The 13,243-nt window shown below is 67.1% G+C and overlaps 1 protein-coding gene across 1 annotated transcript; it reads left to right on the top strand.

The window, feature by feature from the left end:
* Positions 1 to 2,288: 2,288 nt before the first annotated feature.
* EFNA4 (ephrin A4) lies at positions 2,289 to 9,572 on the top strand. The gene is made up of 6 exons (XM_074980532.1): positions 2,289 to 2,444; positions 5,652 to 5,944; positions 7,438 to 7,506; positions 7,947 to 8,006; positions 8,688 to 8,963; positions 9,125 to 9,572. The coding sequence occupies exons 1-5, from the start codon at positions 2,332 to 2,334 to the stop codon at positions 8,786 to 8,788; spliced, it is 636 nt and encodes a 211-aa protein (XP_074836633.1). The 5' UTR covers positions 2,289 to 2,331; the 3' UTR covers positions 8,789 to 8,963; positions 9,125 to 9,572.
* Positions 9,573 to 13,243: the final 3,671 nt, after the last annotated feature.

The following is a 13,243-nucleotide window of genomic DNA, read 5'->3' as shown; positions in this document are numbered from 1 at the left end:
CCTGACTACGTGCCTAGAGCCGGGTACGGGAGGCACCACTGAGGGTGCGGCATAACCCGGCTGCCCTAGGTGCTGCTTAGACACGGCTCTGGCCCTTGGCCCAGGACCGCAGCTGGCTGGGGGAGTTGTCTAGGTGGGATACCTGGCAGCAAGTGCAGAGGGGAGTTCTTGGATCAGGGCCCAGCCAGCCCCAGGAGAGTGGAGTGCCAGGGACTGTGATGTGGGGGACTGGGAGCATGTCCTGCATTGTAGAGGTTTCACCCTTGCCAGGCCAGACTGCTAAGTGGGGAGGAGCTGGGCAGGGTGGGGCCTGATGCAGTCCCCCTGAGCTGGGCACCTGGACAGCATGTGGCTAGGTGAGGAGACCGGCCCTGTTGCCAGGGCAGCCAGCTCTAGGGCCGTAAAGGGAGCCTTTAGTAGAGGGTCTGCTCTGCATCCAGCCAAGTTTGGAAAGAGCCAGAGCTGCTTGCAATGGGAGCAGCGTTCCTTGTAAGCTGGGTGCTGAGGCAGCTGCCCAGGAGGGATCCAGGACCTGTCCAGCAGCGCACCCCTAGCCAGTAGCATGTTCCTCCGGGGGGTGCCCAGGCCTCCGTGCTCAGAACAACTTGTATTCAGCCTGGGGCAGAAAAATCAGAGAGAACCCTGCAAGGGCCCTGCCACAAGTGCAGGGCTGGCTGCCCCAGCCCCACAGAGCAGGGTGGTGCGCTCTGCTCGCGTGGCCCCAGCAGGGGCTTTGCCCCCTCAGATCTGAGGGGAGCCCCCTCAAGCCAGGCTGGAAGTGAGCCCTTTCCAGACACAGGAACATTTGACTAGTTGGGGCAGGGGTGGAAGCCAGGGTGCCTAGGAGGAGGGTGCAGGCATGCTAGATGCAGGACCAGGGAAGTCAACGTGCAGGGAGGTGCCCCCCATCAGGCACTGGTTCTTGTGGGAAGGGACTCCTGAGCCAAGGGCCATACTGAGCCAGGGCCCTGCAGTAGAGTGGGAAGAACAGCTGGAGCCCACCAGGCTGGAGGGGCTTGGGCTTAGCCTGGGGGGCACAGATGGGCTCAGTGTGCAAAGCCAGCCATGTTCCCTTTTTAAGAGTGACTGCAACCACTGGGCAAGCTGACCCAGTGCTGGGGTTCTGGCCCTGGCCACCCTTCCAGAGTAGGAGTCCTTGTTCCCCAAGTTAGGCTCCAGGGGGACAGGCATGCGTGTGGAGCAGGGTCCTGGCCTGGGGGAGCCTGGTATGTTCATGAGCCTATTGCAGTGACTCCTTGTGGGGCCATGGGGCTGGAGCAGGGTGGCATGGGCAGAACAAGGAAGAGCTAGATGCCCTGCTCTAGGGGTTACATGCCCAGGGCGGTTTGAGCACAAGGAGCTGGGCCTGGTGCAGGGCTCAGAGGAGTTCTTGGGGCCCTGTGGTGCAGAGCAGCAGTGACAGTGAGGACTAGCAGTTAGAGCCCGATGCTGAGCCAAGTGGAGCTGCTGGGGGTTCAGGCTGAGGGGGGTTGAGGTGTGGGTAGGGTGGGGGTTCAGGCTGAGGTGGGTGGGGCCGTAAAGCAAAGCAAAGCCCAATGCTGGTGTAATGAGGTTGAGTGCATCTCATCGGTCCCATCCAACCCAGGGGACGCCCCCATCTTGGGTGGGGTGTACAGACACGCTCCCCTCCTCTGGAACAGCCGCGGGGGCATCCGGAGAGCCTAGGTAGGCAGTAGAGGTTTGGAAGGGCCCCTCCTGGGGAGGTTACAGCGCCGGGGACGGGAGATCCCCTAGGTCGGTCAGAGGGTGAGTGCAGACAGGGAAGAGGGAAAAGCTAGTGCGGAGACTGGGCACTGGAACGCGGGGGAGCAGGAGCGAAAGGAAGCCCCCCAGCGCCCCGTGGAAGCCCGGGCGGGAGGAGGCTGCCAAGGCTGGGACTCGAGCAGGGGTTAAGCAGGCTGGGGCCGGGCTGGAGAGGTGGCCCTGGCGCGTGTTAGGCAGAGGCTGGACAGAGCTCGTTACGCGTTGGGTTCACTCCCCCGGGGACACCGGCCTGGACGGACCTTTGCTCTGAGCCCGTGTGGCCGCTCTCGTGGGTAACCGAGGCGGGACTGCTGAGACCTCCGACCCGCAGCAACTGCTCCTCCCGCGGCCCCAGGGCTGCTCCGCACCGGCTTTCCCCGGAGGAGCGGCTCGCCCCGGCCCGCAAAGGGTTAAGCCTGGACTTGGGGAACTTTGTTGGGGGTGGCTGCGCTGCGGCCGCTGATTGGCCCGAAGTTGCAGCTGGGGGCGAGGCCTGTGCGGCCCCCGCCCGGGCCCTCCCCCGCCTGCCGGTCAGTCCGGCCGCCCGCGCCCGTCCAGGCCGGAGCGATGCGCCCGGCGCTGCTGCTGCGGCTGCTGCTGTGGGGGCCGCTGCTGTGGGGGCGGCTCCGGCCGGTGCGCGGCCTCCGGCACAGCGTCTACTGGAACTCGAGCAACCCCAGGTATGGCCTGGCCCGGCCCGGCCCGGGCGCGGGGGGTCCTTCCCCTGCGCCCCCTGCGCGGCCCCAGCCTGGCCTGCGCAGGGCCCGGGGGGTGAGCGGGCCGGACTGCGGGGCGGCGGGAAGGAGCCAGCCCCGCCCCGCCCCGCCCCGCCCCCCGCAGCGTTCCTGTGCGGCGCCAGCCGGCGACTGGGGGCGACTGGCTCCGCGGGGAGCGCTCTGCCGCGTGCTGCGCTCGGCGTGGGAACGGCCCAGCCAGACCGGGAGTGCCTGGCACCCCTCGAAGGGCAGGGGCTGCGGCCCCCACAGGCCCTCCCCAGTAGCGGCTGCTCCATCCCAGCTGGTCTGGGGCACCAGGTGCAGGGCACTGGGCAGCCTGCACCCCACGTGGGCATGGCGCGGCCCTGGGGGTGTCCCCAGGGCTCAGCCCCGTTCATTCCCCCCCCCCCCCCCACGTCTTGGAGAACTGGGTCTGCCCTGTGGGGCACCGAGCCCTAGGGCTGAGTTGGCAGGTGGGTTCCGTGGGCTGGAGCTGTGGGTATGGCCGCCCCTTGGGTAAGCGGAGCAGGGACCAGTCAACTCATTCTGTCCCCAGCGAGTGGCACTGACTCCTGGCACGAGTGGAACAGGCCAGGTGGGGGTGGGGGTGGGCAGGAGCTGCAGGACCTGGTCACTCTGGGCCCACCCCCACAAACATGACATGTCTAGGCCAGGCTGCAGCAAGGGCAGGGGGCAGGCTGTGTATATGGGGGCCTTTTGCTCCCCCTTGAAAAAGCTGGGGGCTGACACTGAGAACCCCACTTAGCACAGGGGGACCTCACCTGTAGGCAGGAGAGGACCAGGTGTGTCCCCTGTGTCTGGGCAAGCAGGGGGGCCCTTAGCAGAGCTCACCATTCCTCTTGCTGTTGAGCAGATGCCCTTTGGCCCCAGAGCTCTGGCCTGCTGGGGGGCTGGGGCAGGGGTCAGAGCTGGTTCCCAGTGCTGCGGTGTTGGGGGGATTTGAGGCAAACCTGTGTGGTGCTATCAAGACTACCAGGCTGAGCTCCTGACTTCAGCTTGGGAAGTGGTGGTGAGGGGATTCTGTTGCAGGGCGGTTAGCCCCTTGGTGTGTGCCAAGCCCCACGTGGCTTCCCACAGGTTGGGGTGGATGGGGCTCTGGCCAGGCAGGGCAGCAACTGAACCGGGGAGTGCAACTGGCCCCATGCCCCCTTTGGGCCCGTCCACTTCTCTGTGGCTTGCCCCCCTTGCTTGGGGTGTGCTCCTTGGTGGGACCTGGCAGCGCCGGGTGCAGAGGTTGGCTGGCTGCAGCATGGCAGGTAGCTGTGGCCCAGCTCCACTGGGATCTGGCATCAGCCTCCATCCAGGCTGGTCAGGGACTATCTGGGCGGTGCGTGCCATGTACTGCCTGTCCCAGCATCGCTGAGCAGGCTCTGGCACTGCACTGGGACCCACGGTGGGCAGCTGAGCCAGAGGGGCGAGCTCCCTGGTGTCCTGGAGGGAGGGGGGGAAGCTGCTGCCCCCCGGGGAGGAGCCATGGCATGGGCACTGGTGACTGGGGGTGTGGCAGCAGGGAGGCCGTGCCAAAGCAAGGCCGTAGCTCTCACTGCGCCACCCTAGCTGGCCCTCACCCTGCCTGCTGCATGCTGGCCAGAGGAGCATGATGCCCCTAGTAGCTGAGCCCCCTAGGCAGGTGCCCCTGCCTACCCCAGAGAGGGGACAGCAGTGCTGGGCCTGCAGGCCTGGGTACATCTCCAGCTGTTGCCCCGTGATCAGAGCTGCCTCTGGGAGAGGTGGATGGGCCAGGTGCCCGCCTCTGGCAGCCTGGGCTGGTGGGAGGAGCAGGGCGGTGTGAGCTCTTACCTGCCCAGCCTGTGTTAATGGGCACTGCTGCCCTAGCTCACTGCCTGCCAGGGCATGACACTGCCTGGCCCTGCCTGCCCGCTGGGCACAGCTGCCAACTTGCCTTTGCAGCCTGGGCAGGCAGGGGATGCAGCGGGACTGGAGCTGCCCTTGGTGGGTCTGTCTGGTGCTGAGAGTGGAGAGACATTGGCGCAGCCCAGCTCCTCTGCACCTCCTGGTCCCATCCCTGTGCTGGGACCACTGCGCCCTGCACCCCCCCGCAGTGCAAAGCCAGCCTCTGTCTTGCATTGCAGCCACTGGGAACCTGGATCCCATGAGAGCTTTCTCCAGGTTTGCCCATGCACTCTCTGAAGCGTGAGCTCCCCAGGCGTGTGCGCACACTGTGGGGATCTGTGCACAGGCATGCGAGTGCCCCAGGCCCGTCCGTGCAGCGTGTGCACCACACCTTGCACGGGGCCCCAGCAGCTTGGTGTGCAAGTGACGTCCCTTTCCCCCACTGGCATGCCACAGCTGAGCAGCGCCGTGGGGCACTGAGGCCTGGGGCCGGGGCTTTGTGCACTCTGCGCTCGCAGCGCAGCCCCGGCCGCCCCGCCAAGCACATTCACCTCCAGCCGGCTGAGCCTAATCGGAGCTGATGCCTTTTTGTTTGGCCAGGCCGGCTGCCTGGGAGCAGCAGCTGACATCTGCCTGGGTGGGGGCTGGGCCTGCCGAGTGTGGGGTGAGTGCTGGTGCCCTCGTCTGGCCCCCAAAGCTGGTGTGAGCAGCGGGGGGATGGGGGCCTGTGAGGCAGTGGGCGTGGGCGGCTCTGTGTGTCGGGGAGCTCCCCCACCGGGTCCATGCGTCTGTGCCTCTGCCACACCCAGGAGGGTCGAACGGGAATCCTGTCGCCGTGTCCCAGTGGCCTCCCCAGGCAGCGTCAAGCTTCCAAGCATGGGAAATGGGCCAAAGGGCTGTGGAACACCCTCCCCTGAGTCCCTGGGTCTTGCCCTGGCTTTCGCTGGTGCCAGGACCCTACCCGGGGCACACCCGGACTCTGGGAGGGGCCATGGCTGTCAGCACGTGGGGCCCAGTGGGGTTGGCTGGGTGTCATGGCCCAGCTGCTGGGAACCTCCCCTGGCCAGGCAGCCGGCTCGGAGCCCACGGGCAGTGTGGGTGCTTGTCTCCCTGGGCCAGATCTCCTGGTCTGGCTGCTGGGGGCAGGGGGCAGCTGGTGGGGGTGACCAAACTCTGGGTCCCCTCCCCCAAGGTCCCCCGCCCTTCCTGGCCCCCTGGCTGCTCCTCCCGTGGCTTTCTGCCCCCTCCCAGCCCTGTGGCTGGGCCCAGCTCACTGGCCCCTTCCCTCTTGCCCAGGTTCCAGCAAGAGGACTATGCTGTTCAGGTCTCCATCAATGACTACCTGGACATCTACTGCCCACACTACGAGGTGCCAGTGCCCCCGAGCCAGGCAGAGACCTTCAGCTTGCACATGGTGGACGCCGAGGGCTACCGGGGCTGCTACGAGTCTCCCGGTGCCTTCAAGCGCTGGGAGTGCAGCCGGCCCCATGCCCCCTTCGGGCCCGTCCGCTTCTCAGAAAAGATCCAGCGCTTCACGCCCTTCTCGCTGGGCTTTGAGTTCCAGCCTGGGGAGAGCTACTACTACGTCTGTGAGTCCCCGGCCCCACCAGTACCCCTGGGGCTGGCTCTGCGCTCTGCTCCCCTTGCCCCCTGCCCCACCAGTACCCCTGGGGCTGGCTCTGGGCTCTGCTCCCCTTGCCCCTGCCCCACCAGTACCCCTGGGGCTGGCTCTGGGCTCTGCTCCCCTTGCCCCCTGCCCCACCAGTACCTCTGGGGCTGGCTCTGGGCTCTGCTCCCCTTGCCCCCTGCCCCACCAGTACCTCTGGGGCTGGCTCTGGGCTCTGCTCCCCTTGCCCCTGCCCCACCAGTACCTCTGGGGCTGGCTCTGGGCTCTGCTCCCCTTGCCCCCTGCCCCACCAGTACCCCTGGGGCTGGCTCTGGGCTCTGCTCCCCTTGCCCCCTGCCCCACCAGTACCCCTGGGGCTGGCTCTGGGCTCTGCTCCCCTTGCCCCTGCCCCACCAGTACCCCTGGGGCTGGCTCTGGGCTCTGCTCCCCTTGCCCCTGCCCCACCAGTACCCCTGGGGCTGGCTCTGGGCTCTGCTCCCCTTGCCCCTGCCCCACCAGTACCTCTGGGGCTGGCTCTGGGCTCTGCTCCCCTTGCCCCCTGCCCCACCAGTACCTCTGGGGCTGGCTCTGGGCTCTGCTCCCCTTGCCCCTGCCCCACCAGTACCTCTGGGGCTGGCTCTGGGCTCTGCTCCCCTTGCCCCTGCCCCACCAGTACCCCTGGGGCTGGCTCTGGGCTCTGCTCCCCTTGCCCCCTGCCAAGTGGGGCACTTCTGCGCCAGGCTGGGCAGGTTTGGGAGCAGTGCAGCACAATGCCCTGGCAGGGTGTAAAGGGGTGTGCCCCTGCAGTGCATCAGGTGGCCAGGAGGGGGCGCCACTTGCCCAGCTCTCAGCTCCATCCCAGTGGGATGGGGAGGGATTAGGGGCCCTGCCCCCGTGACCTTGCTGGCCCAGGCTGCCAGTGCTCTGCGGAGGGCAGCTTTTGGGGCTGGAGGTGGGGGTGCAGCTCCTAGGGTCTCTACCCCCTTGCCCAGGCCATGTGCCTTTGTGGGGGGTAGCCCCACAGTGCCCACCCTGGGGTGTGAGTGAGATGCAGGCTGGGGTGCAAGGTGCCTGGGCTGTGTTGAGAATAGGGCTTGCCTGGGGTCTCCTGGCGGTGGGGTGCACCGAGATCGCCGGTGCTTGGGGTGGGGAGGCACTGCCCTGTGGATGGTGGCAGGTGCCTGCAGCTGAGCCAGGGAGTCTCTGGGGCCCTTGACAGCCCCCAGCAGACTAGCCTGCCTGCCCGGGGCCCCGGCTGACCCTGCTCCAAGCAAGGGGCTGGGCATGGCAGCAGCAGGGAGGCTCCGTGGCCAGGCCCAGCTGCTTCCTGCTGCGCTAAGACCACTCATCCCCGGAGCTGCTGATCGATCCCCTTTGTGGTTGCTGGGGGGCTCCTGCCAAGGGCGGCCTTGTGTAGGCCTGGCTCCATGGGGTGCCCGCCTGGGCAGCGCCCTGATGTGCCTTTCTCTGCTGCAGCTGTGCCAGGCCCAGAGAGCGCCGGGCGGTGTCTGAAGCTGCGAGTGGCCGTCTGCTGCAAGGCAACAAGTGAGTTGGGGGAGCAGGAGCTGGCTAATGGGCCCCAGACATGAGGTGGGCATGAGCCCCAGGGTGGGGGGCATGTCTCAGTCTAGACTCTCCCAGAATGCCTTGTAGCTGGGGGAGGGGGCTCCCTGTGGGGGGCTGAGGTGTCTGGCTGGTTTCAGCCTTGGCATTAACCCTTTCCACCCTGACCCCAGGCTGTGCAGCTGGTGCTGCCGGAGGGACCTGCCAGCTCGCTTGGCTTTGGGGCATGTTACTGAACACCTCACTGGGGGGCGGGGGGCAACACACTGGTGCAGGGTGGCTGGCCAGGGTGGGAGTGGGGCCGCCCCGGGGGTCGCGGGAGTGGGGCGCCCTGGGGGTCGCGGGACAGGGCGGGAGTGGGGATGGCAGGTCCCTCCTGGGCACAGCGTCACTGATGGATTCTGGCTTTGTTTTGTTTCCAGCAACAAAGCCTAAGACAGAAGTTCCCAAATCTCAGCCTCATGGGAGAGGGGGCTCAGAGGGTGAGTCTGGAGGAATGGGCAGGAGGGGGGCTGGGTATGGGGGGTACATGCCTGGGGGGGGGGGTTGGGGTGTTGTATGTGGGGGCTATATTCCCAGGGGCGTGGGTGGGGGGGTTACAGGGGCTCTGCGTGCCTGGGGGGCATGGGTGGGAGTCTCTATGGGGGGGCTACATGCCCGGGGGCATGGCTGGGGGGTCTCTATGGGGAGGGCTACGTGCCTGGGGGTGTGGGCGGGGGGGTTACAGGGGCTCTGCATACCTGGGGGCATGGGCGGGGGCTATGTGCCCGGGGGTGTGGGTGGGGGTCTCTATGGCTGGGCTGTGTGCCCGCGGGGGTGTCTATGGGGGGGGCTATGTGCCTGGGGGTGTGGGCAGGGGGGTTACAGGGTCTCTGCATGGGTGAGGGTCTCTATGAGGGGGCTGTGTGCCTGGGGGTGTGGGTGGGGGTCTCTATGGCTGGGCTGTGTGCCCGCGGGGGTGTCTATGGGGGGGGCTATGTGCCCGGGGGTGTGGGTAGGGGGGTTACAGGGTCTCTGCGTGGGTGAGGGTCTCTATGAGGGGGCTGTGTGCCTGGGGGTGTGGGCTGGGGTCTCTATGGCGGGGCTGCGTGCCCGGGGGCGTGGGCGGGGGGTTACAGGGGCTCTGCGTGCCCAATGATCCCAGCTCCTTGTTCTCTCTGCAGACACTGAGGCGCCTGGTCACAGCACCGCCCTGGCCACGCTCTGGCCCCGCAGCCCCTGCCTCAGCCTCGCCCTCGTCCCCCTCCCCCTGCTGTGGCTCTGACCCCCCGCTCTCCGAGGAAGTCTCCTTGCTGCAAAGTTGGGGATCTGGGGACTGTCCCCTCAAACCCTGCCAGCGGCTGACCCCAGCGGGTGTGTCGTGGGGCAGGGGCCTCCCCCAGCTCGGCTGCGCCAGAGCCCAGGACCCAGCAGCAGGCCTGCAGTCGGCTGGCCGGGAGGTAGGAGGTGCTCCTGCTGCGGGGGGTACAGGAGGCTCGGGATAGAAGTTCCCCAGTCTGCTCTGCCTGCGGGAGCTGTGATGTGCCGGGCAGACCCCCGCAGCGCCCTGCCCCCAGGCTGACTACTGCCCAGCGCCCCCTGACACCTCTCTCCTCTGCAGGCCCTTCTCGCCGGTGCGCCTGCTGCTCCCACGCTGCTGCCACCTCCGCCCTGGCCATTGGCAGCTCCTGGCACTCGGGGCTCCCTGCGGAATGGGCCTTTGCTTATGGACGACTCCAAAGACTCCAGCCGCCTGTGGGGAGTGGGGTCCCCCTGTCACAGGTTCCCAAAGGCCTGAGGGGAGGCTGCTGGTTCTGGCCCTGTCGAGTACGGCTCTGGGCAGTATGGAGCACCTGACACCCCCCCCCCCCCCCCCCGCACGGGCAGGGCTGGCCCGCCCCTCCCATGCCACATCCAGGGCCCCAGCAAACCTCAGCCCTGGGGCCGGGCACCACCTCGAGCCCAGCAGGGTCGATCTGTCTTCTGTGAAGGCGCCCTGCCGGCCTGTACAGTTTGTATTTTTTTATCCCCGTTAGCAACTGAGCCAGCAATAAAGCGTTTGTGAGATGGCCGTGCCTCCGCTGGTGCCCTGGCACAGGGTGCAGCAGTCTCACCCCATGCCCGCCTGGCTGCGTGCCAGGGGCTCTCCGTAGAGCTGCGGGGGCTGAGCCCTGTCCTTGGTGTCGCTCTGTGGAACTCCCAGCCAGGCCTCTGCACTTCCCTAGGCCCTGCCCAGGTGGCTCATGGCACTGTGGAGAAGTGGGGGGACCCCAGAGAGGCTGGGGGGGACCAGGTCTTGGCATGGCTCTGACTGCCCCAGCCCACAGAGCTGCCCCCTTCCCCCCATGGCGTCTGCCGCCTGCCTGTTGCCTCAGCACGGCTGCCAGGTCCCGCCCCCTGGGGAACCCGAGAAAGAGAGGGGTGCTGTGCTTGCTGGTGCTGTTCCTGCCTGGGGTGGGGGTGGCAGTGGCAGTGGCAGTGGCAGGATGGGCACAGGGCAGGCCAGCCCCTCGTGCCCTGTCCCACTGGGGGTGTAATTACCTCGAGTGGGGTGGAGGGGGAGCTAAGTTGTCAGTCCTACTCGCCCTTTCCTCACACAGCCCTGCGGGGGGAGCCAGGGGGTCCTGCAGGAGTGCGGCTCCCTGCCCCAGCGGAGGGCCTGGCTGGGTTTCCATGGCAGGAAATCGATTACCCCCTCGGGATGGCAGAGCCTGGCACCCCAAGGCTGCCACTGTGGGCTGGCAGGGGACTTGGGGGGTTCACGGGGTTTTGCCCAGCTGCTGGGCTGGGCTCACCAGGCAGGGCCCCCACTCTCCTGCTTGGCACGGGAGCACCCCGCTGTCACTGCTCTCCAAGCTGTGGCGGGGCCACCCCAGGGCCTGCAGGGAGCCCCCTGCCTAGGCCAGGGCTGGAGCTGCAGGCAGCGGGAGCCCTTCCCGGCTGGGCTGAGGCTGGCGTGTGGCCAGCGATCGATGGGGAACACTGCCCTGATCGGCCAAGCAGGCTGGCTGCAGCACTGGGAGATGTTAACCGCGGAGAGAGGGGGCGAGGGGAGTCGCGGGCGGGAGGAGCGGAGCTCAGCTGAGCCGAGCTACCAGCAGCGTCAAGTGCAGAGCGGCAGGCAGGCCTGGGCCACAGCTGAGGTGTTCGGCCATGCAGCCCCGAGCCTCCGCATCCCCTGCGCTCTCCCGTAGCCTCAGGCTGGAGGAAGAACCCGGGTGCGAGGCCCGGAGAGCCAAGGGTGGCCCTTGCCCAGGCAGCCAGTGCCTGCAGGCCCAGTGCAGAGTCTTGGGCCTGGGGGGCTGTGGTGGGGGCTGGTGTGTGGGGTGAGCCCCTTGCTGCCCGGGCGATGCTAATTTCCAGGTCTGTCATGGGCAACATGACAGCAAGGAGGCAGCAGCAATATCAGCGCCTGGCTCAACAGCTGCGTGTGCCTCCTGCAATGCAGACTTCCCTGGCACTGCCTGCTCTTGTGCATCAGTGTCCTGTGGGGACACAGTGTTGTGAGCTTCCCTGCAGCAGTGCCTGGGGCCACACCCTGTCCACCTGCAGCCAGGAGCTGCCATTGTACGTTTGTTCCTGCTGGGGGCTGCTGTAGGAAGCCTGTCCCTGGAGTAGCTCCCCCCACCCCCTGTTGAACTCTGCCTGATGCCAGTGCTACCCCCGGCCGGCCCCGCGCCTAAGCCAGGCAGTTAGACTCTGCCGTGCCGCTCAGTGCTGGAGGAGAATTAGTGCCAGCCATAAAGCAGCATGACTGGCCTGGTTATGAGCACATCCATTCTCCAGTGGCGCCCGCAAATCTGCCAGGCCTGCACAGCGGTGTCTGCCGGGCCCCAACCCCGCCAGAGCGGGGCCCATCCCAGCTGCACTCTGCTGAGTTGGGCCCTGCTGCTGGGCAGGTCCCTGGCTCGCTGTTGGCCACTGGCCAAGGTGCTTTCCTGCTGGGGGCACCAGCTGTGAGCTGCCCTGCCAGTGAGGGCTGGCCCAGGGCAGGGTGGGACCTACTCCACGGCATTGCATCTGCTGGTGATCAGGGGCCGTGCCAGGGGCCTCCTGAGCCAAACCTGTGGCCCCTGGACAGGGCTAGTGGGCCCCAGAACCTGGCTCCCCCGAGTAGTGACTGGGGGCAGGGGGGAATCTCTTGTCCAGCTCAGGAGCCTGCAGAGAAGTGCTGGCAATGGAGATGTGACTCCCCGCTTCCCGCTGGGGGCCCTGGCGCAGGGACTTAAAGTCCAGTGGCCCCCCAGCTCCATGCCCAGCCCTGCCCCCACCCTGGCGTGCTGCCAGGCACGCTGCTGGGTGCCAGGCAGGTGACTGCCAGAGGCTGAAGCCCTGCACCTGTGAGTCCAGCAGGTCCCTCTGCTCTGCCAGCACTCACCCCTTCCAGCCCCATGTGTGATAACGGATGCCCCTCCCTCAGGGTTCCCTTTCCCCCACAGGGCCCCTAATGTTGCTGCAGAAGGGGTCCCCTCATTGCCCCTAGGGGAGGGGCAAGAACAGTCATTGTCTGGCTGCAGGCCCCTGGCCATGGGGGGCAGCTACCACATATGGGGGGGTGAGCTGGCCTGCAACCCCCCTGGACAGGACTGGCAGGGCTGGACCTGGGGGTTGGGAGCCAGGTCACCCCCAGCTCACAGGTGGGGCTGTGGGCAGTGCAGGAGGATGCATGCAGGGGAGGATGTTTGCACCTGGCCTGCAGGTCCCCCTGAGCCATGGGCCGGTGAGTCTGGAGGCTCTGGGAGGAGAGCCGGCACCCAGCCTGTAGTGCTGAGCAGCCGGCAGCTAATACCACAGCCAGGACCGTGGCTGGTCGATTTCACAGGCCCCCATATGCGGCACATGCAGGTTGATCCGTCTGGCCGCACGGCATGCAGCCTGCACCGCCCAACCCTGGCTCCTGTGGCGGGATGGGGTGCAGTGCCAGGCAGGCTCACCTGCAATCTGCTCCTGCCCAGGGCACTGCACCCCAGCTGCAGCACAGCTGCCCTGGGAGCGCTGCAGTCAGGGAGCACTGGGGGACCTGTGCCCTCTGTGGGGCCGGCCTCACACGGAGACACTGCGCTGCTCTGAACAGTCCAGCGATAGGCCCAGCTTCATCCCTGTGGGCTGTGCTGCTGCTGCATCAGGTCTGGGGGGGGGTGCTGTGCCCCCAGCTTTGGAACAGGCTCTCAGGGGCACCCTTCAGTGAGCCAGGTACCCCCCACCTGCCCACCCCCAGCCCAGCAGCTGCAGCGTGGGGCTCCAGCACATGGTATCCCTGCAGAGGGCTTGAGCTGTCTGCCAGGGTCAGCTGGCAACTACCGGTATTGGGGAAGTACCAGGACTCCTGGGAGCTAGTTCCTGCTCTGCCACTAGCTACCTGTGTGACCTTGGGCAAGTCATTTGATCCCACTGTGCCTTGCTGGTTTCCCCTCACCACCCAGGGCAGGAGTCACCCTTCCCCCTGCCACCCTATAGTTGGAGGCCTCAGAAAAATACAGCTTCTGCCCAGGGGAGGCTGGGTGGTGAAGCCATCTGGTCCCTGGTCCGGGCTGAGCTGTGCGGTGCTGTGCCCTGCCCCCCCCGGCGCACTGCGGCTGCACTGCTGGTGCTTTTATGGCCTGCTGCAGTGGCGCCGTCACGGCAGACGAGTTTATGGCGCCTTTGCAGAGCTGCTTCAGCCAGTGGCTGTGAAGAGCCTTCGTGTGTCCCCTCCCCCTCCGCCATCCTGCTGGCACCCCGCTTCCTAGCGCCCCCACAG

This window comes from Carettochelys insculpta, chromosome 30 (assembly GCF_033958435.1).
Source record: "Carettochelys insculpta isolate YL-2023 chromosome 30, ASM3395843v1, whole genome shotgun sequence".
Taxonomy (NCBI): domain Eukaryota; kingdom Metazoa; phylum Chordata; order Testudines; family Carettochelyidae; genus Carettochelys; species Carettochelys insculpta.
The sequence above is the reverse complement of the archived record's forward strand: the minus strand, read 5'-3'. Positions and strand labels throughout refer to the sequence as shown.